This window comes from Hypanus sabinus, chromosome 9 (genome assembly GCF_030144855.1).
Source record: "Hypanus sabinus isolate sHypSab1 chromosome 9, sHypSab1.hap1, whole genome shotgun sequence".
NCBI lineage: Eukaryota > Metazoa > Chordata > Chondrichthyes > Myliobatiformes > Dasyatidae > Hypanus > Hypanus sabinus.
Genome location: NC_082714.1, coordinates 169,116,448 through 169,137,108, shown reverse-complemented (window position 1 = coordinate 169,137,108; position 20,661 = coordinate 169,116,448). Strand labels below are relative to the sequence as shown.

The following is a 20,661-nucleotide window of genomic DNA, read 5'->3' as shown; positions in this document are numbered from 1 at the left end:
AGTTAACCAATCCACTATCCATGTCAATACACTTCCATGCATCCGTATCTTATAAGTCTCTTGTGCTGCACCTTATCGAACGCCTTCTGGAAATCCAAGTATACGATATCCACTTGTCCCCCTCTATCCACTGCACTCATTATGTCCTCAAAGAACTCCAGTAAGTTTGTCAAACAGGACCTGCCCTTTCTGAATCCATGCTGCTTCTGTGTCAAATGGAACCACTCCTTTCTCAAAGTTTTGCTATTTCTTCCTTAATGACAGTTTCAAGCATTTTCCTGACTACAGATGTTAAGTTAGCTGGCCTGTAGTTGCCTGTCTTTTGCCTACATCCTTTTTTAAAAAGTGGCGTGACATTTGCTGACTTCCAACCCTGCTTGTAATTTCCTCAATTAGTCCGGTGATTGAGTTCAAGAGCAGCAAGATAATGTTGTAGCTCTGTAAACCACTCTTGGAATATTGTGTTCAGTTCTGATTGTTCCGTTATAGGAAAGAAGTAGAAGCTTTAGATTTACCAGGATGTGGTCTGGATGACAGCATGTCTTATGAGAGAGGTTGAGCAAGCCAGGGCTTTTCTCTTTGGAGTGAAGGAGGATGAGAGCCGATGATGTGGTGTATAAGATTGAGAGGCATAGATAATAGACAACCAGTGCCTTTTTCCCCAGGATTGCAATGGCGAACACCAGAAGGAGTCAGTTTTAGGTGAGTGGAGCAAAGTTTAGGGCAGATGTCAGAGGCAGGTGGTGTGTGCCTTTAATGCATTGCCAGGGTTGGTGCTGGAAGATAGTACAAGAAACATTTAAGAGACTCCTTAAATAGGCACGTGGATGTACGAAAGATAGAGGGTTATGGGCTGTGTGAGGGGTGGGGGAGAGAAAGGATTAGATCGTTCATAGAGCAGGTTTAGGTAGGCCACCAAAACATTGTGGGCTAAAGGGTCTGTACTATGCTGTATGTTCTCTGTTCTAAATTTCCTCTTCCTTAAACTTATATTCTCTGTTCACAGATACAACTATGTTTCATTATTTATTGTAACAATGCCATCACAGTTTTGTACATATCAATTTGATCCCTTCTCAGGCACTTTGAACAAATGAAGGATGATTCGATTGTTTGTAACATCGGTCATTTTGATATTGAGCTGGATGTAAAATGGCTGGCTAAGAACGCTGAAAAGAAGGTGAACATTAAACCTCAGGTAGGTTGGCTTTTCTAAGCACTTCACTGTAGAGTGTTTGGCTTTGATCCAGTTCCAACTTGCCCCAATATGGCATAAAGTATTTTTGCAGGATAATTGTCATATCCACTCCTAAAGAGTGCTTTCTCAACAACACGGTGAGCAGCAATTAGAGCACAAGTCAGTTGGATAACTTCCATAGAATGGTCAAAAGTTCCAATACATGTAGACCAGGGGTAGGCAACAAATACTGGGATGCTATGCTTATCCGGCCTGCGAGCAATTCCCCCCCCCCCCCCCCTCCCCCATTGAGTGTTTCAGGCGACCACATTAATGGACATGCAAGACGTCTTGTTATACTGGCCGCAGGTTTTGTTTTTTTCCAAACCAAACACTGGTATATACTAATGACGGGAAGGCAGACTACCTTATTAATATGTATTAGATACTTCCCGTGCACGCACAGGTTTTCAGATGATATTGTTCAAATTTGCAAAACAGAAACAGCGTCACTGTATTTTAACAAGAAATCTACGCTAAGTATTCAGATATTTACATGTGCTACGATACTTGTTGAATAATTGGTGTTTCGGAATAAAAGCGAAGAAAAAAATTCCAGTGGCAATGAATGCAAACCACAGGAGGGTAGACACTGAGTGCCGAAATCGCCATGACATTTTCAGTGAAAGTGAAGGAAGTACCCATGCCAGCTACAAAATATCAATGTATTGCAGAAAAGATGAAGCCTTTTACAGATGGAGAGTTTGTCAAAGAATGTTTACTGGCAGTGGTGGATATTGTTTGTCCTGAAAATAAATCTTTATTTGCATCTATCAGCCTGTCAGCAAGAACGATCAAACGGCGAGTTGAAGAAATGTCAGCAGATGTTAAAAGTTGTTTAAGGGATGCCTGCAACGAATTGCAATTTTTTTTCCAATTGCACTTGATGAGAGCACAGACTTGAGAGACACTGCTCAACTTGCAGCGTTTGTGTGAGGAGTGACCTCAACTCTTCAAATTTTTGAAGAGGTTTTTCAATTAATTCCTATTAAGAACACAGTTACTGGAGCAGACATTTTTGAAGCTTTATGAAAAATGTCAGAAATGAGGGATTGGAGCAGGGGGCAGGGATTCAAGTTTCTGGATCATTGGGACCTCTTCTGGGGCAGGTGTGACCTGTTCAAGAAAGACTGGTTACACTTGAATCCTGGAGGGACCAATATCCTAGTGGGGAGGTTTGCTAGGGCTACAGGGCAGACTTTAAACTAGACAGTGTGTGAGGGAGGAAAGGCAGGTGATGAAGGGATGCGTTCAGCTCGAAGATGTAGGGGAGAAGAAAGAAAAGGATAATAAATTTGAATGCATTCTTAGGGATGAAAAGAGAGGAGGAGGTGGAGAGTATCTTAAATGTATCTATTTTAATGCTAGGAGCATTGTAAGAAAGGTGGATGAGCTTAAAGTGTGGATTGATACCTGGAATTATGATGTTGTAGCTATTAGTGAAACATGGTTGCAGGAAGGGTGTGATTGGCAACTAAATATTCCTGGATTTAGTTGCTTCAGGTGTGATAGAGTAGGAGGGGCCAGAGGAGGAGGTGTTGCATTGCTTGTCCGAGAAAATCTTACGGCGGTGCTTTGGAAGGATAGATTAGAGAGCTCCTCCAGGGAGGCTATTTGGGTGGAATTGAGGAATGGGAAGGGTGTAGTAACACTGGTAGGAGTGTATTATAGGCCACCTAATGGGGAGCGTGAGTTGGAAGAGCAAATGTGTAAGGAGATAGCAGATATTTGTAGTAAACACAAGGTGGTGATAGTGGGAGATTTTAATTTTCCACACGTAGATTGGGAAGCTCATTCTGTAAAAGGGCTGGATAGTTTAGAGTTTGTGAAATGTGTGCAGGATAGTTTTTTGCAACAATACATAGAAGTACCAAACTAGAGATGGGGCAGTGTTGGATCTCCTGTTAGGGAATGCGATAGGTCAGCTGACAGATGTATGTGTTGGGGAGCACTTCAGGACAAGTGATCACAATAGCATTAGCTTCAGTATAATTATGGAGGAGGACAGGACTGGACCTAGAGTTGAGATTTTTGATTGGAGAAAGGCTAACTTTGAGGAGATGCGAAGGGATTTAGAGAGAGTGGATTGGGTCAAGTTGTTTTATGGGAAGGATGTAATAGAGAAATGGAGGTCATTTAAGGGTGAAATTATGAGGGTACAGAATCTTTATGTTCCTGTTAGGTTGAAAGGAAAGGTTAAAGGTTTGAAAGCACCATGGTTTTCAAGGGATATTAGAGGAAAAAGAGGGATGTCTACAATAGATATAGGCAGCATGGAGTAAAGGAATTGCTCGAGGAATATAAAGAATGTAAAAGGAAAGAGATTAGAAAAGCTAAAAGAAGATACGAGGTTGGTTTGGCAAAGAAGGTGAAAGTAAATCCGAAAGGTTTCTACAGTTATATTAAAAGCAAGAGGATAGTGAGGGATAAAATTGGCCCCTTAGAGAATCAGGGTGGTCAGCTATGTGTGGAGCCGAGGGAGATGGGAGAGATTTTTTTTTTAAACTTTTTTTATTGCATTTTTAAATGGTTACAAAGTAAAGTATGAAAAAACAATGTATATAACCCTTACCCCCTCCCCTTAACCCCTCCCCCCTAACTGCCCTATAGAAAGAAAAAAGAAAGAAAGAATGCCTGGTTGTTGGAAGATCTCCACATGCTCCATGGAATTCGTAATAACTTTAATATGTATATTTATTTCTTTCCCCTAATAACCAATTGTTTCATCTTCAGAGCATCTATATATTTAATCCTGTCTTTTGTAAATAAGGGCTCCAAATTTTCAGAAATGTTTCATAATTATCTCTTAAATTATAAGTAATTTTTTCTAATGGAATACAACCATAGATTTCTTTCTTCCAAGAGTCTATACTTAAATGTGTATCCGATTTCCAAGTAACTGCAATAGCTTTTTTGGCTACTGCCAGGGCAATTTTTATAAATTCTTTCTGATACTTATTTAGTTTGAGTTTCGGTTTTATCCCTTCAATATCACCTAGTAAAAATAATATTGGATTATGAGGAAATTGTGTTCCTGTAATTTGTTCCAGTAAAAGTCTTAAATTTGTCCAAAAAGGTTGAATTTTAGAGCAAGACCATGTCGAATGTAAAAAAGTACCAGTTTCCTGGTTACATCGGAAACACTGATCCGATAAATTTGGATTTAATTTTTTTTATTTTTTGTGGTGTAATATATAATTGATGCAGAAAATTATACTGCACTAATCTTAACCGAACATTTATTGTATTTGTCATACTATCAAGACATAGTCTTGACCAATTTGTTTCTTCAATTTTAATATTCAAATCACTTTCCCATTTTTGTCTTGACTTATGGACTCCTTGTTTAATTACCTGTCTTTGAATCAAATTATACATACAAGATATAAATTTTTTAATATTTCCTTTTTGAATTAAAATTTCTATTTCATTAGATTTCGGCAATAACATTGTTTGACCTAATTTTTCTCTTAAATAAGCCCTTAATTGAAAGTAACAAAATAAAGTGTTATTTGATATTTTATATTTATTCTTTAATTGATCAAATGACATTAATATACCTCCTTCAAAACAATTCCCTATATATCTAATCCCATTTTGAATCCAATTATATAAAAGTTGATTGTCCATTGTGAAAGGAATAAGTCTATTTTGAATTAAAGATCTCTTTGCTAATAAAGATTTTTTTGTCTCATCATCAACATTTATCTTATTCCATAAATCAATCAAATGTTTTAATATAGGAGATTCTTTCTTTTCCCGTATCCATTTAGATTCCCATTTATATATAAAATCTTCTGGTACGTTTTCTCCTATTTTATCTAATTCTATTCTAATCCATGCAGGTTTATCTTTCTCAAAAAAAGATGCAATAAATCTAAGTTGATTTGCTTTATAATAATTCTTAAAATTTGGAAGTTGTAATCCTCCTAGATCAAATTTCCATGTCAATTTTTCCAACGATATTCTTGACATCTTACCTTTCCAGAGGAATTTCCTCACATATTTGTTTAACTCTTGAAAAAACTTCTGGGGTAATTGTATTGGTAATGATTGAAATAAATATTGTAATCTAGGGAATATATTCATTTTTATAGTATTTACTCTACCTACTAATGTTATTGGTAATGCCATCCGTTTATCAAGATCTTCCTGAATTTTTTTCAAAAGTGGTAAATAATTTAATTTGTATAAGTTTTTTATATCATTATCAACTCTTATACCTAAATATTTTATACCATTTGCTGGCCATCTAAATTGAGTTATTAATCGACATTGATTATAATCTCCTTTAGTAAGAGGTAAAATTTCACTTTTATCCCAATTTATTTTATAACCCGATATTTTCCCATATTCTTCTAGTCCATAAGATAATTTGCGTAGTGAATGTAATGGATCTGTTAAATAAAGTAGAACATCATCAGCAAATAAGTTAATCTTGTATTCTTCCTGATTAACTCTGAAACCCTTAATATCTGGGTCCATTCTAATTAATTCAGCTAGTGGTTCTATTGCCAACACAAACAAAGCAGGTGATAGTGGGCAACCTTGCCTAGTTGATCTTGTTAACTGAAATGATGTTGAAATTTGACCATTTGTCACTACTTTAGCTTTGGGATTAGTATTTAAGGTTTTAATCCATTTTATAAATGATGTTCCTAGTCCTTATTTTTCCAATACCTTAAATAAAAAATCCCATTCCAATCTATCAAATGCTTTTTCTGCATCTAAAGCAACTGCCACACTCATTTCCTCCCTCTTTTGTGCTAAATGGATTATACTAAATAACCGAGTTACATTATCTGCCGATTGTCTATTTTTGATAAATCCTGTTTGATCCATATGCACTAATTTTGGTAAGCATTTAGATAATCTATTAGATAAGATATTTGCTATTATTTTATAATCGGTGTTTAATAAAGAAATAGGTCTATATGATGTTGGTTTTAAAAGGTCTCTATCTTTTTTTGGCAATACTATTAAAATAGCTGTTGAAAAAGATTCTGGAAGTTTATGCGTTCTTTCCGCTTGATATATTAACTCCATAAAAGGAGGAATTAATAAATCTTTAAACTTTTTATAAAATTCAGGTGGAAAACCATCTTCTCCTGGAGATTTATTACTTTGAAGTGATCCCAAAGCTGCTTCAACTTCCTTCAATGTAAAAGACATACCTAATCCCTTCTGTTCTTCTGTATTTAACTTTGGAAGAGTTATTTGTGATAAAAATTCTTCTATCTTAACGTCATCATTCTTTGATTCTGATTTATACAACTCAGAATAAAAATTCTTAAAAGCCTCATTAATTTCTAGAGGTTTATAAGTAATTTCATTCACTTTTGTTCGAATTGCATTTATTGTTTTAGAAATCTGATCTGTTTTTAACTGCCATGCAAGAACTTTATGTGATCTTTCACCTAGTTCATAATATCTCTGTTTAGTTCTCATAATTGCTTTTTCTGTTCGATATGTCTGGAGTGTATTATATTTTAACTTATTAATAAGTTGTCTTTGTTTTTCTTCAGTCATATTTCTTTGAGATTCTTTTTCTAATTTTATAATCTCTTTTTCCGATTGATCTATTTCTATCATATATTCTTTCTTAATTTTAGAAGTATAACTTATTATCTGGCCTCTCAAATATGCTTTCATTGCTTCCCACAATATAAATTTATCATCAACTGAATGTAAATTTGTATCTAAAAAGAACTGAATCTGCTTTTTCATAAAATCACAAAAATCTTGACGTTTTAGTAGAATTGAATTAAATCTCCATCTATAAATTGATTCCTCTTTATCTATCATTATCATTGTCATTATTAAAGGAGAGTGATCAGACAATATTCTTGCTTTATATTCCACGTTTTTCACTCTATCTTGAGTATTTGTTGATAATAGGAAAAAATCTATCCTTGAATATGTTTTATGTCTATTTGAATAGAATGAATAATCCCTTTCTTTTGGATTGATTCTTCTCCATATATCAATCAAATTTAAATCTTTCATCAATGATAGAGTTAATTTTGCTACTTTTGATTTTGTAATAGCCTTTGTTGATCTATCTAAAACTGGATCTAAACAAAAATTAAAATCTCCACCTATTAATATTTTATCATGTGCATTAGCCAAATTCAAAAAGACCTCCTGTATAAATTTTACATCATTTTCATTTGGTGCATAAATATTCATAAGAGTCCATAGTTCTGAAAAAATTTGACAATGTATAATTAAATATCTTCCTGCCAAATCAGTTAATACATTTTGTATTTTAATTGGTAAATTTTTATTAACCAAAATTGCAACTCCTCTTGCCTTTGAGTTAAATGAAGCTGCAATAACATTTCCAACCCAGTCATGGGAGAGATTTTGAACGATTTCTTCTCTTCGGTAGTCACTAAGGAGAAGGATATTGAATTGTGTAAGGTGTGGGAAACAAGAAAGGAAGTTATGGAACCTATGACAATTAAAGAGGTGGAAGTACTGGCGCTTTTAAGAAATTTAAAAGTGGATAAATCTCCGGGTCTTGACAGGATATTCCCCAGGACCTTGAGGGAAGTTTGTGTAGAAATTGCAGGAGCTCTGACGGAGATCTTTAAGATGTCATTAGAAACGGGGATTGTGCCGGAGGATTGGCGTATTGCTCATGTGGTCCCATTGTTTAAAAAGGGTTCTAGAAGTAAGCCTAGCAATTATAGACCTGTCAGTTTGACATCAGTGGTGGGTAAATTAATGGAAAGTATTCTTAGAGATAGTATTAATAATTATCTGGATAGACAAGATCTGATTAGGAGTAGCCAGCATGGATTTGTGCGTGGAAGGTCATGTTTGACAAACCTTATTGAATTTTTTGAAGAAGTTACGAGGAATGTTGACGAGGGTAAGGCAGTGGATGTAGTCTATATGGACTTCAGCAAAGCCTTTGACAAAGTTCCACATGGAAGGTTAGTTAAAAAGGTTCAGTCGTTAGGTATTAATGCTGGAGTAATAAAATGGATTCAACAGTGGCTGGATGGGAGATGCCAGAGAGTAGTGGTGGATAATTGTTTATCGGGATGGAGGCCGGTGACTAGCGGGGTGCCTCAGGGATCTGTTTTGGGCCCAATGTTGTTTGTAATATACATAAATGATCTGGATGATGGGGTGGTAAATTGGATTAGTAAGTATGCTGATGATACTAAGGTAGGAGGTGTTGTGGATAATGAGGTGGGTTTTCAAAGCTTGCAGGGAGATTTATGCCGGTTAGAAGAATGGGCTGAACGTTGGCAGATGGAGTTTAATGCTGAGAAGTGTGAGGTTCTACATTTTGGCAGGAATAATCCAAATAGAACATACAGGGTAAGTGGTAGGGCATTGAGGAATGCAGAGGAACAGAGAGATCTAGGAATAACAGTGCATAGTTCCCTGAAGGTTCCCTGTAGAGAGGGTGGTGAAGAAGGCTTTTGGAATGCTGGCCTTTGTAAATCAAAGCATTGAGTACAGAAGTTGAAATGTAATGTTAAAATTGTACAAGGCATTGGTAAGGCCAAATTTGGAATATTGTGTGCAGTTCTGGTCACCGAATTATAGGAAAGATATCAATAAATTAGAGAGAGTGCAGAGACGATTTACTAGGATGTTACCTGGGTTTCAGCACTTAAGTTACAGAGAAAGGTTGAACAAGTTAGGTCTCTATTCATTGGAGCGTAGAAGGTTGAGGGGGGATTTGATCGAGGTATTTAAGATTTTGAGAGGGATAGATAGAGTTGACGTGAATAGGCTGTTTCCATTGAGAGTAGGGGAGATTCAAACGAGAGGACATGATTTGCGAGTTAGGGGGCAGAAGTTTAAGGGAAACATGAGGGGGGTATTTCTTTACTCAGAGTGATAGCTGTGTGGAATGAGCTTCCTGTAGAAGTAGTAGAGGCCAGTTCAGTTGTATCATTTAAGGTAAAATTGGATAGGTATATGGACAGGAAAGGAGTGGAGGGTTATGGGCTGAGTGCGGGTAGATGGGACTAGGTGAGATTAAGAGTTCGGCACGGACTAGGAGGGCCGAGATGGCCTGTTTCCGTGCTGTGATTGTTATATGGTTATTTTCAGTATTATTTCAAGAGTTTTAAATATTAATTTCCAACCGCATCCTCTTACTGCAATTTTCGGTTTACCAATGATGGATAATAACCGTTTATCCGCTTCATCTCAACTAATGATTGCATTTGTTACATTGATGGCTAGAAGATCTATTTTATTGAATTGGAAAGAAATTAATCCTCCACTGTATTTCAGTGGTTTTCTCAAACTATTTCTTGTTTAAAATTAGAAGTGTGGTTTTTGATCCTTCAGTTAAATTTGAAGAAACTTGGAGACCTTTTATTCAACATTTTCACATGAGTTGAATTGTCTTTTCCTAAACCTTACTTATATTATCCTTAATTATTTGGATGGAGGTTCGGAGTTATTGGCACTACTGTATATGTACTTAATATTATTCAATGGCCCATGTTGGTTAGTGGTTTTTGTTTTTTTTCTTTTTTTTGGGGTCTTTCTTTTTTTTTTCTTTTTACTTTGTTCATTAATGTTCTCAAACACTTTGTATTCATGTTTCATTTATGTTTGTTTAAAACTAATAAAAATATTTAAAAAGAAAAGAAAGCAACAAACAGCGTTAAGTTTCACATTGATTTATTGACTATTTGCATTAAAATTTTCTTTTTAATTATACTTAATTTACCACCATTCAATGTATCATGTTCATATGTTTTATGTTTAAAGATTCCTTGTATTCTTTTAATAGATTCAAAAGATGCCTTGATTGAAATAAATTGCAACTAAACTGAGTTCTTTGATTACTAATTGGCATCCTTGGTCAAGCACAAATGATTTTTTAGCATGTGTTCATTAATTTGAGGCAAAACATAACTAGGTATATTTAAATGGATAATTCCTATGTTTAAAGTTTTTTATAGCATTTATTTGGCCCACTGTCTGCTCATTAATACGCGATTGAGCCCTCAGAGGCAAAAAGGTTGCTGACCCCTTGCTCCTTATGAAGTTGGCTAAAGTAAGCAAAAGTTGTACACTTTACACTTTTTGTACAGTCCCTAACTGCAGAATTTGCTTCAAACAAAACAGTTCCTGACAAGCAGATGAACGAGTGTCTAAATCACCTTTCTCAACCTTTTTTCTTTCCCTGGAGGAGCTCTTGAAATCATTTTCAGGTTTCTGGGAACCCTTGCATAAAAATTATTATATCTAGAGCTCTCTAAACCTTACCCAACCATGAACTTGTTCAAATGTCCATTAGATGTTGTAATTGTACCCAGCTTTGCACTCTCTTGAGCAATTAATTGTCTGCTTCCCTGTTCTGTGTGGCCGCCTTTTAAACTGTAATGAATGCAAAGAAACTAAAGTGACGTCAACCAGTAAAGCAGGAAAAGCTTAAGAAGGCAAGGAATCCTCAACAGTTTTAAATTCAAAGCAAGAAGGCTGTGAGTGGAACAGCTAAGGATTTCCAGAGCGAAGGCATTTTACTACTTGGGGTAAAAGACTGCGCAGGCACATGACATCAGCCAGTAGAGCAGGAAAAGTTCATGTCCAGCGGGCAGCAGAATGAGAGGGTAGCAATGTGAGAGGACGTTGGCTCAATGGGCTTGGGCAGTAATGGGTTGAGGTGAGGTAGGTTTACCTGTGTTAATTGCGGAAAGGAAGTATGTGTGTGTGAGGCCAGTGTTCTGTGCTCGGTGTCAGAATTGGGAAGTCCCGGAGTCTCCCAGTCTTCTGGACAGCCACATCTCTGCCAGGTGTGTTGAGCTGCAGCTCCTAAGGGATTGCCTTAGGGAACTGGAGTTGCAGCTCGAGGACCTTCGTCTGGTCAGGGAGAGCGAGGAGGTGAGAAAAAGCAGTTATAGGCAGGTGGTCACACCGGGGCTGCGGGAGACAGACAAGTGGGTAACAGTCAGGAGAGGGAAAGGGAAGAGTCGGGTACTAGAGAGTACCCCTGTGGCTACCCCCTGAACAATAAGCACTCCTGTTTGAGTACTGCTGGGGGTGGACAGCCTACCTGGCGGAAGCAACAGTGGCCGTCCGGCCCTTTAGCTCAGAAGGGTAGGGAAATACTTGGAGATATGATATGGTGGCCATTAGAGACTTGGATGGCTCAGGGACAGAAATGGTTACTTCAAGTGCCGGGTTTTAGATGTTTCAGAAAGGACAAGGAGGGAGGCAAAAGAGGTGAGGGCGTGGCACTGTTGATCAGAGATAGTGTCACTGCTGCAGAAAAGGTGGATGCCATGAAGGTATTGTCTACGGAGCCCCTGTGGGTGGAGGTTAAGAACAGGAAGGGGTCAATATCTTGACTGGGTGTTTTTTATAGGCCGCCCAATAGTAACAAGGATATCGAGGAGCAGATAGGGAAACAGATCCTGGAAAGGTGTAATAATAACAGAGTTGTCATGGTGGGAGATTTCAATTTCCCGAATATTGATTGGCATCTCCCTAGAGATGCCTTGGAGCAAGGGATTTAGATGGGGTGGAGTTTGTTAGGTGTGTTCAGGAAGATTTCTTGACACAATGACTTCATTAAAACCTGGATGGATGAGTATGTGCTATGAAAAGTTGCAGTACATTCCCAAATCAAAAGCCATGGATGAACCAGGAGGTTTGTTTTAAGAGTGATGAAACAATTCCAAGCAAGTTTGGTTGGAGGTGACATTGGATGTACGACAACTCTGACAGTTTGCAGGACATTACTTCCTACAAAGTGAAACCCAATCGCATGAATGGCAGGGCTGCTTCATCACCAGATGAACTTATCTCCTTTTATGCCCGCTTTGAAAGGAAAAATATAACTACAGCTGTGAAGATCCCTCCTACACCCGGTGACCCTGTGATCTGTGTCAGAGACCAATGACAGGCTGTCCCTCATAAGGCGAAAGGTCCCGATTGAGTACGTGGTAAGGCTCTGAAAACTTGTGCCAACCAGTGGTGGGTGTATTTGAGGACATTTTGAACCACATAGCTATGGTTGGAAGTTCTCACCTGCTTCAAAAGGGCAACAATTGTACCAGTGCCCAATTAGATGGAGGGTGTACAGGAGTGACATATACCAGCTAGTTGAGTGTTTTTGCAGCAACAGCCTTGCACTCAGCATCAGTAGGATGAAAGATGATAGTGGACTTCAGAACGTGTAGGACGAATCATTCCTCAGAGGGATCAGAAGTGGAAAGAGTGAGCAATTTCAAGTTCCTGGGCATCAATATCTGAAGGTCTAACTTGGTCCCAGCATGTCAATGTAACAATAAAGATGGCAAGACAGCGGCTATATTTCATTAGGAATTTGAAGAGATGTGGTTTGTCACCTAAAGCACTCAAACTTCTTTAGATGTACTGTGGAGAGCATTCTGACAGGCTGCATCACTGTCTGGTATGGGGCAGGGGTATGGGGGCCACTGCACAGGACAAAAGAAACTGCAGAAAATTGTAAAAAATTAGTTCGCTCCATCTTGGATACAAGCCTCTTCGAGGAGAGGTGCCTCAGAAAGGTGAAGAAAAAGAACTTCAGGATGTAAACTGTGTACATTTCTCTGACATTAAATAGACCCATTGAAACCAATACTAAGGACCCCCATCAATCACCCAGGACGTGCCCTCTTCTCATTGTTACTGTCGAGGAGGTACGGAAGCCAGAAAACACACACTCAGTGATTCAGGAACAGCTTTTTCCCCCACCGTCCAATTTCCAAATGGACATTGAAGCAATGAACACACACCCTCACTTTTATTATTTCTGTTTTTGCACTATTTTTAATTTAACTATTTAATATGTATATAGATACTGTAATTTATTTATATTTTATATTAAGTATTGCATTGTACTGCTGCTAAGTTAACAAATTTCATGGTATATCCTGGTGATATTATTCTGATTCTAGCAGAAGATTAGAAAATTGAGATACATAAAGGTAGATGGTCAGTGTTTTTCTCAGGACAAATGTCCTACTGGTTAGTTAACTAAATTCGTAAGCTGTGGCATGCTGTGCTGGAAAAATGGCAACTCTTGTGGCTGTCCCAGCACATTCAATTTCTATTGACTAATGGTGCAAACAACACATTTCACTATGTTTTGATGTACATGTGACAAAATAGGCTAATCTTCATCGTTACTAGAGGGCATAGCTTTAGATGAGATGTGCATCATGGTGGGTACCTGAAACTTGCTGCCAGCTGTGGTTGAGAAAGCAGACAATAGTAGCATTTAAGAGGTATTTACATTGGCTCTTAAACATACAAGACATGAAGATGGGTGAAGGGGCAGATAGTTTTGAGGAAGTAGAGAGGCAAAAGAAGGACACAGACAGATTAGAAGAACGGGTAAAGAAATGGCAGAGGGAATACAATGTCGGGAAGTGTATTGTCATGCACTCTGGTAAAAGAAATGAAATGGTTGACTATTTCCTAAATGTAGAGAAAATAGAAAAACTGAGGTGCAAAGGGATTTGGAGTCCTTGTGCAGGATTCCCTAAAGGTTAGTTTGCAGGTTGAGTCTGTGGTGAGGAAGGCAAATGTAATGTTAACATTCATATCAAGAGGACTAGAACATTAAAACAAGGATGCAATGTTGGGACTTTATAAAGCACAAGTGAAGTCTCACTTGGACTACTGTGAGCAGGTTTGGCACCCTGTCTTAGAAAGGATGTGCTGACATGGGAAGGGGTTCACAGGAAGTATGCGAAAATGATTCCAGGATCATATGGCCTGAAAAAAGTGTTTTGATGGCTTTGAGCCTGTATTTACAAGAATGATGGGTGATCTCATTGGCACCTAAAGAATGGTGAAAGGCTTTGACTGAGTGGAGAGGATGTTTCCCATGGTGGGAGAGTTGAAGGCCAAGGACACGGCCTTAGAATAGAGGGCTGTTCTTTAAGAATAGAGATGAGGAGGAATTTCTTTAGCCAGAGAGTAGTGAATCTCCGGAATTCTTTGATTTTGATAGATCCTTGATTGGTCAGGGCATGAAGGGATGTGGGGTGAAAGCAGGAGAAGTCATGATGAAATGGTGGAGCAGACTTGATGGGTAAATGGCTAAATTTTGCTCCTATATCTTGTAAGGTGGCCACTGAGTACATCAGTGTAGATTGTGGCAGTTGTTGACTGTAATGTGGAGTAAGCACATTCTGTTTCAATTACTTCAGATAATATCCACATTATTACTGTTTCAGTTTGTTCCAACTTGTGTGCTTTTGCTCACAGGTGGATCGCTACCAGTTGAAGAATGGTAATCACATCATCGTTCTCGCTGAAGGTCGTCTGGTAAATCTGGGCTGTGCAATGGGACATCCCAGCTTTGTGATGAGCAACTCCTTCACCAACCAGGTTCTGGCACAAATTGAGCTGTGGAGCAATCCTGACAAGTACCCAGTGGGGATACACTTCATACCAAAGAAGGCAAGTCTACTTTGAACTACATTTGATAAGTTTTAATTTTATGATGTTTACATAGGAATGTATAGTTCACATTACTGAATCATAGGAAAATATAGTAGAAATTGGCCATTCAGACCATAGCCTTTCAAACCTCTACCATGTAACTATCTAAACTTCTCCTAAGCTTTCATATCAAGCTAGCAGCTTATTCCACACACTCACCATGCTCCTGAGTGAAGAAGTTTCCTCATGTTCCCCCTTAAACTTTTTACCTTTCACCCTTAACCCATGACCTCTAGTTGTAGTCCCACCCAACCTCAGTGGAAAAAGCCTGCTTGCCTTTACCCTTCCTATACCCCTCATAATTTGTATACCTCTGTCAAACCTCTCATTTCTATGTTCCAAGGAATAAAGTCCTAACTTATTCAGTCTTCCCTTATAACTCAGATCCTTCAGTCCAGGCAACATCCTTTTAAATTTTCATTGTACTCTTTCAACCTTATTTGCATCTTTTATGTAGGTAGGTGACTAAAACTGTATACAATACTCAAAATTATGCCTCACCAACATCTTGTACAACTTCAACATAACAACCCATCTCTTGTACTCAGTATGTTGATTCACAAAGGCCCATCTGCCTAAAGAATTGCTTATGACCCTATCCACTTGTAACATCACCTTCAATTAATTATGGACCTGAATTCCCAGATTGCTTTGTTCTACCACTCCTCAGTGTCCTATTGTTCATTGAAAGATGTACCCTTGTTGTTCCTTCCGAAATGCAACACCTCCCACTTGCCTGCGTTAAATTCGGTTTGTTGTTTTTCCAGCGGGTCCAGATCCCACTGCAAGTCCTTCTTCGCTGTTCACTACATCCCCAATCTTGGTGTCATCTGCAACTTTGCTGATCCAGTTAACCCCATTATCATCCAGGTAATTGGGTTGGATGACAAGCAATAATGAGCCCAACACCAGTTGACTCCAGTCAGAGTCAACTACCTAATTCCACTCTCTGGCTGCTTCTGCATGGTCAATGTCTAATCTAATTTACTACCTCATCTTGAATGCCAAGCGACCGAACCCTCTTTACCAATCTCCCATGAGCAACCTTATCATAGGCCTTGCTAAAGTCCATGCAGACAACAACCATTGCCTTATGTTTGTTAACTTTTCTGGTGTGAGGAATCTGCAGCAGCAGCTGAATGACCTTCGACTCATAAGGGAGAATGAGGCAATCATAGATGAGAGCTACAGGGAGGTGGTCACACCTAGGCTGCGGGAAGCTGGTCGTTGGGTGACATTCCGAGGGGGGGAAGCGAAGGAGAGTAGACAGGTAGTGCAGAGCACCCCTGTAGCCATTCCCCTGAATATTAAGTTTACCGTCCTGGATGCTGTTGGCGAGGACGACCGACCAGGTGTGAGCAACGGTGGCAGGGCCTCTGGCTCTGAGTCTGACCCTGTGGTGCAGAAGATGGGACAGAGAAGAGGAGAGCTGTCATCATTGAAGACTCTATAGTCAAGGGGAGCTGACAGGAGATTTTGTGGACGTGAGAAGGACACCCGCATGGTTTGGTGCCTCCTGGTGCCAGGGTCCGGGATGTCTCAGACCGGGTGCATGACATCCTGGTACGAGAGGGAAAGCAGCCAGAAGTCGTGATACGTGTTGGTACCAATGACATAGGCAGGAAGAGGGATGAGATCCTGAAGTGTGAGTTTCAGAAACTAGACAGAAGGCTGAAGAAAAGGACCTCAAGGGTGGCATTCTCAGGATTGCTACCAGTGCTACATGATAGCGATGGTAAGAATTGGAGGAGATGGCAGTTGAATGCGTGGCTGAGGAGTTGGTGCAGGGGGCAGGGTTTTAGATTTTTGGATCATTGGGATCTCTTCTGGGGAAGGTGGGTCCTGTACAGATTGGATGGGTTGCACCTGAACTCGAGGGGGAGCAATATCCTTGCAGGTAGGTTTGCTAGCATGGTTCGGGAGGGTTTAAACTAATTTTCAAGGGGGATGGGACTCAGAGCAATAGAGCAGTGAAAGAAGTGCATGGAGTAAATCCAGATTAATCCAGGGTTATGGGCTGAGTGCGGGTAGGTGGGACTAGGTGAGATTAAGAGTTCGGCACGGACTAGGAGGGCCGAGTCCCTGGCCTTCAGCATTATCATGGAAAAGGATAGAATCAGAGAGGACAGGAAAATTTTTAATTGGGGAAGTGCAAATTATGAGGCTATAAGGCTAGAACTTGCGGGTATGAATTGGGATGATGTTTTTGCAGGGAAATGTACTATGGGCATGTGGACGATGTTTAAGGATCTCTTGCAGGATGTTGGGGATAAATTTGTCCCGGTGAGGAAGATAAAGAATGGTAGGGTGAAGGAACCATGGGTGATAAAAGTGAAGTGGAAAATCTAGTCAGATGGAAGAAGGCAGCATACATGAGGTTTAGGAAGCAAGGATCAGATGGGTCTATTGAGGAATATAGGGTAGCAAGAAAGGAGCTTAAGAAGGGGCTGAGAAGAGCAAGAAGGGGGCATGAGAAGGCCTTGGCGAGTAGGTTGAAGGAAAACCCCAAGGCATTCTGCAATTATGTGAACAAAAAGGATGACAGGAGTGAAGGTAGGACGGATCAGAGATAAAAGTGGGAAGATGTTCCTGGAGGCTGTGGAAGTGAGCAAGGTCCTCAATGAATACTTCTCTTCGGTATTCACCACTGAGAGGGAACTTGATGAAGGTGAGGACAATATGAGTGAGGTTGATGTTCTGGAGCATATTGATATTAAGGGAGAGGAGGTGTTGGAGTTGTTAAAATATATTAGAACGGATAAGTCCCCGGGGCCCGCTGGAATATTCCCCAGGCTGTTCCACGAGGCGAGGGAGGAGATTGCTGAACCTCTGGCTAGGATCTTTATGTCCTTGTTGTCCACATGAATGGTACCGGAGGATTGGAGGGAGACGAATGTTGTCCCTTTGTTCAAAAAAGGTAGTAGGGATAGTCCAGGTAATTATAGACCAGTGAGCCTTACGTCTGTGGTGGGAAAGCTGTTGGAAAAGATTCGTAGAGATATGATCTATGGGCATTTGGAGAATCATGGTCTGATCAGGGACAGTCAGCATGGCTTTGTGAAGGGCAGATCGTGTCTTACAAGCCTGATAGAGTTCTTTGAGGAGATGACCAGGTATATAGATGAGGGTAGTGCTGTGGATGTGATCTACATGGATTTTAGTAAGGCATTTGACAAGGTTCCACACGGTAGGCTTATTCAGAAAGTCAGAAGGCATGGGATGCAGGGAAGTTTGGCCAGTTGGATTCAGAATTGGCTTGCCTGCAGAAGGTTGTGGTGGAGGGAGTACATTCAGATTGGAGGGTTGTGACTAGTGGTCCCACAAGTATCTATTCTGGGACCTCTACTTCTCGTGATTTTTATTAACAATCTGAATGTGGGGGTAGAAGGGTGGGGTTGGCAAGTTTGAAGACGACACAAAGGTTGGTGGTGGTGTAGATAGTGTAGAGGATTGTCGAAGATTGCAGAGAGACGTTGATAGGATGCAGAAGTGGGCTGAGAAATGGCAGATGGAGTTCAACCCGGAGAAGTGTGAGGTGGTACACTTTGGAAGGACAAACTCCAAGGCAGAGTACAAAGTAAATGGCAGGATATTTGGTAGTGTGGAGGAGCAGAGGGATCTAGGGGTACATGTCCACAGATCTCTGAAAGTTGCCTCACAGGTAGATAGGGTAGTTAAGAAAGCTTATGGGGTGTTAGCTTTCATAAGTCGAGGGATAGAGTTTAAGAGACGTGATGTAATGATGCAGCTCTATAAAACTCTAGTTAGGCCACACTTGGAGTACTGTGCCCAGTTCTGGTCACCTCACTATAGGAAGGATGTGGAAGCATTGAAAAGGGTACAGAGGAGATTTGCCAGGATGCTGCCTTGTTTAGAGAATATGGATTATGATCAGAGATTAAGGGAGCTAGGGCTTTATTCTTTGGAGAGGAGGAGAATGAGAGGAGACATGATAGAGGTGTACAAGATATTAAGAGGAATAGACAGAGTGGACAGCCAGCGCCTCTTCCCCAGGGCACCACTGCTCAGTACAAGAGGACATGGCTTTAAGGTAAGGGGAGGGAGTTTTGGGGGGGGGGGGGAATTCGAGAAAGATTTTTCACTCAGTGGTTGGTGCATGGAATGCACTGTCTGAATCAGTGGTGGAGGCAGGTACACTAGTGATGTTTAAGAGACTACTAGACAGGTATATGGAGGAATTTAGGGTGGGGGGTTATATGGGAGGCAGGGTTTGAGGGTCAGCACAACGTTGTGGGCCAAAGGACCTGTAATGTGCTGTACTATTCTATGTTCTATGTTAATTTCCTCAAATTCTATTAGATTAACAAAGCCATACTGGTTAACCCCAGGACCATCCAAAAACTCCTGTCTGGTCCCTGAGAATATCTTCCAATAATTTTCCCACTACTGATATCAGGCTCACAGGCCTGTAATTTCCTGGCTTTTTAAAAATTTCTTATTTACAGCCTTAAACAGCTGGACAAAATTAGCTATCGTCAAATCCTCTACCACCTGCTCTCAGTGGGAAAGCATTTTGGATATACAGGTGGCCCCCATTTTTTGAAAGTTCGCTTTACGACACCTCGCTGTTACGAAAGACCTACATTAGTACCTGTCTTTGCTAACCAGAGGATTTTCGCTTTTACAAATAAGGACGCCTGCTCTATACGTGTGTTTACCCCAAGAAAGACTACCATGACCGTGAAGCCTTGTGCGGGCAGTTGTTTGCGTACGTGTGTACGTGCCTATTTTTTTTTCCTCCTCCAAATCGATTTTGGCTCTGGTCTTCCCGATTTTGAGAAGTGAAATTGCATCGTACGTACAATATTTTTACTTTTATAGGCTGTATATTTATCATGTCATTCCTGCTTTTACTATATGTTAGTATTATTTTAGGTTTTATGTGTGATTCGGTAGGTTATTTTTTGGGTCTGGGAGCGCTCAAAAATTTTTCCCATATAAATTATGGCAATTGCTTCTTTGCTTTATGACATTGCGGCTTACAAATGGTTTCATAGGAATGCTCCACGTTCGGATAGTGGGGGGAACCTGTAGTGATCACAATTCTCTCTCCTTTACCATAGCATTGGAGAGGGATAGGAACAGACAAGTTAGGAAAGTGTTTAATTGGAGTAAGGGGAAATGTGAGGCTATCAGGCAGGAACTTGGAAGCATAAACTGGAAGCAGATGTTCTTGGGAAAATGTACGGCATAAATGGCGCAAATGTTCCGGGGATATTTGTGAGGTGTTCTGCATAGGTACATTCCAATGAGATGGAAAAGATGGTAGGGTACAGGAACGGTGGTGTACAAAGGTTGTTGTAAATCTAGTCAAGAAGAAAAGAAAAGCTTACAAAAGGTACAAAAAACTAGGTAATGATAGAGAGCGAGAAGATAAGGCTAGCAGGAAGGAGCTTAAGAATGAAATTTAGAGAGCCAGAAGGGGCCTTGAGAAGGCCTTGGCGGGCAGGATTAAGGAAAACCCCAAAGCATTCTCCAAGTATGTGAAGAGCAAGAGGATAAAGCCTGAGAGAATTAGACCAATCAAATGTGACAGTGGAAAAGTGTGTATGGAACCGGAGGAGATAGTTGAGGTACTTAATGAATACTTTGCATCAGTATTCTCTACAGAAAAAGATCTTGGCAATTATAGGGATGACTTACAGCATACCAAAAAGCTTGAGCATATAGATATTAAGAAAGAGGATGTGCTGGACATTTTGGAAAGCAAGTTGGATAAGTAATTGGGACTGGGTAAGATGTACCCCAGGCTACTGTGGGAGGTGAGGGAGGAGATTGCTGAGCCTCTGGCAGTGATCTTTGCATCATCAATGGGGATGGGAGAGGTTCTGGAGGATTGGAGGGTTGTTGTTCCCTTATTCAAGAGAGGGCTTGGAGATAGCCCAGGAAATTATATACCCATTAGTCTTAAGTGGTTGGTAAGTTGATGGAAAAGATCC

General features: G+C 39.9%; 1 protein-coding gene across 2 annotated transcripts in view; it reads left to right on the top strand.

Annotated features, from left to right (window-relative positions):
* ahcy (adenosylhomocysteinase) overlaps positions 1–20,661 on the top strand; it is a 103,613-nt gene that overhangs the window by 68,449 nt on the left and 14,503 nt on the right. For both annotated transcript variants that reach the window (XM_059981123.1, XM_059981122.1), the window contains 2 exons: positions 1,081–1,198; positions 14,465–14,659. In XM_059981123.1, the coding sequence (XP_059837106.1) occupies positions 1,081–1,198; positions 14,465–14,659 (313 nt within the window). The remainder of the gene's footprint in view (positions 1–1,080; positions 1,199–14,464; positions 14,660–20,661) is intronic.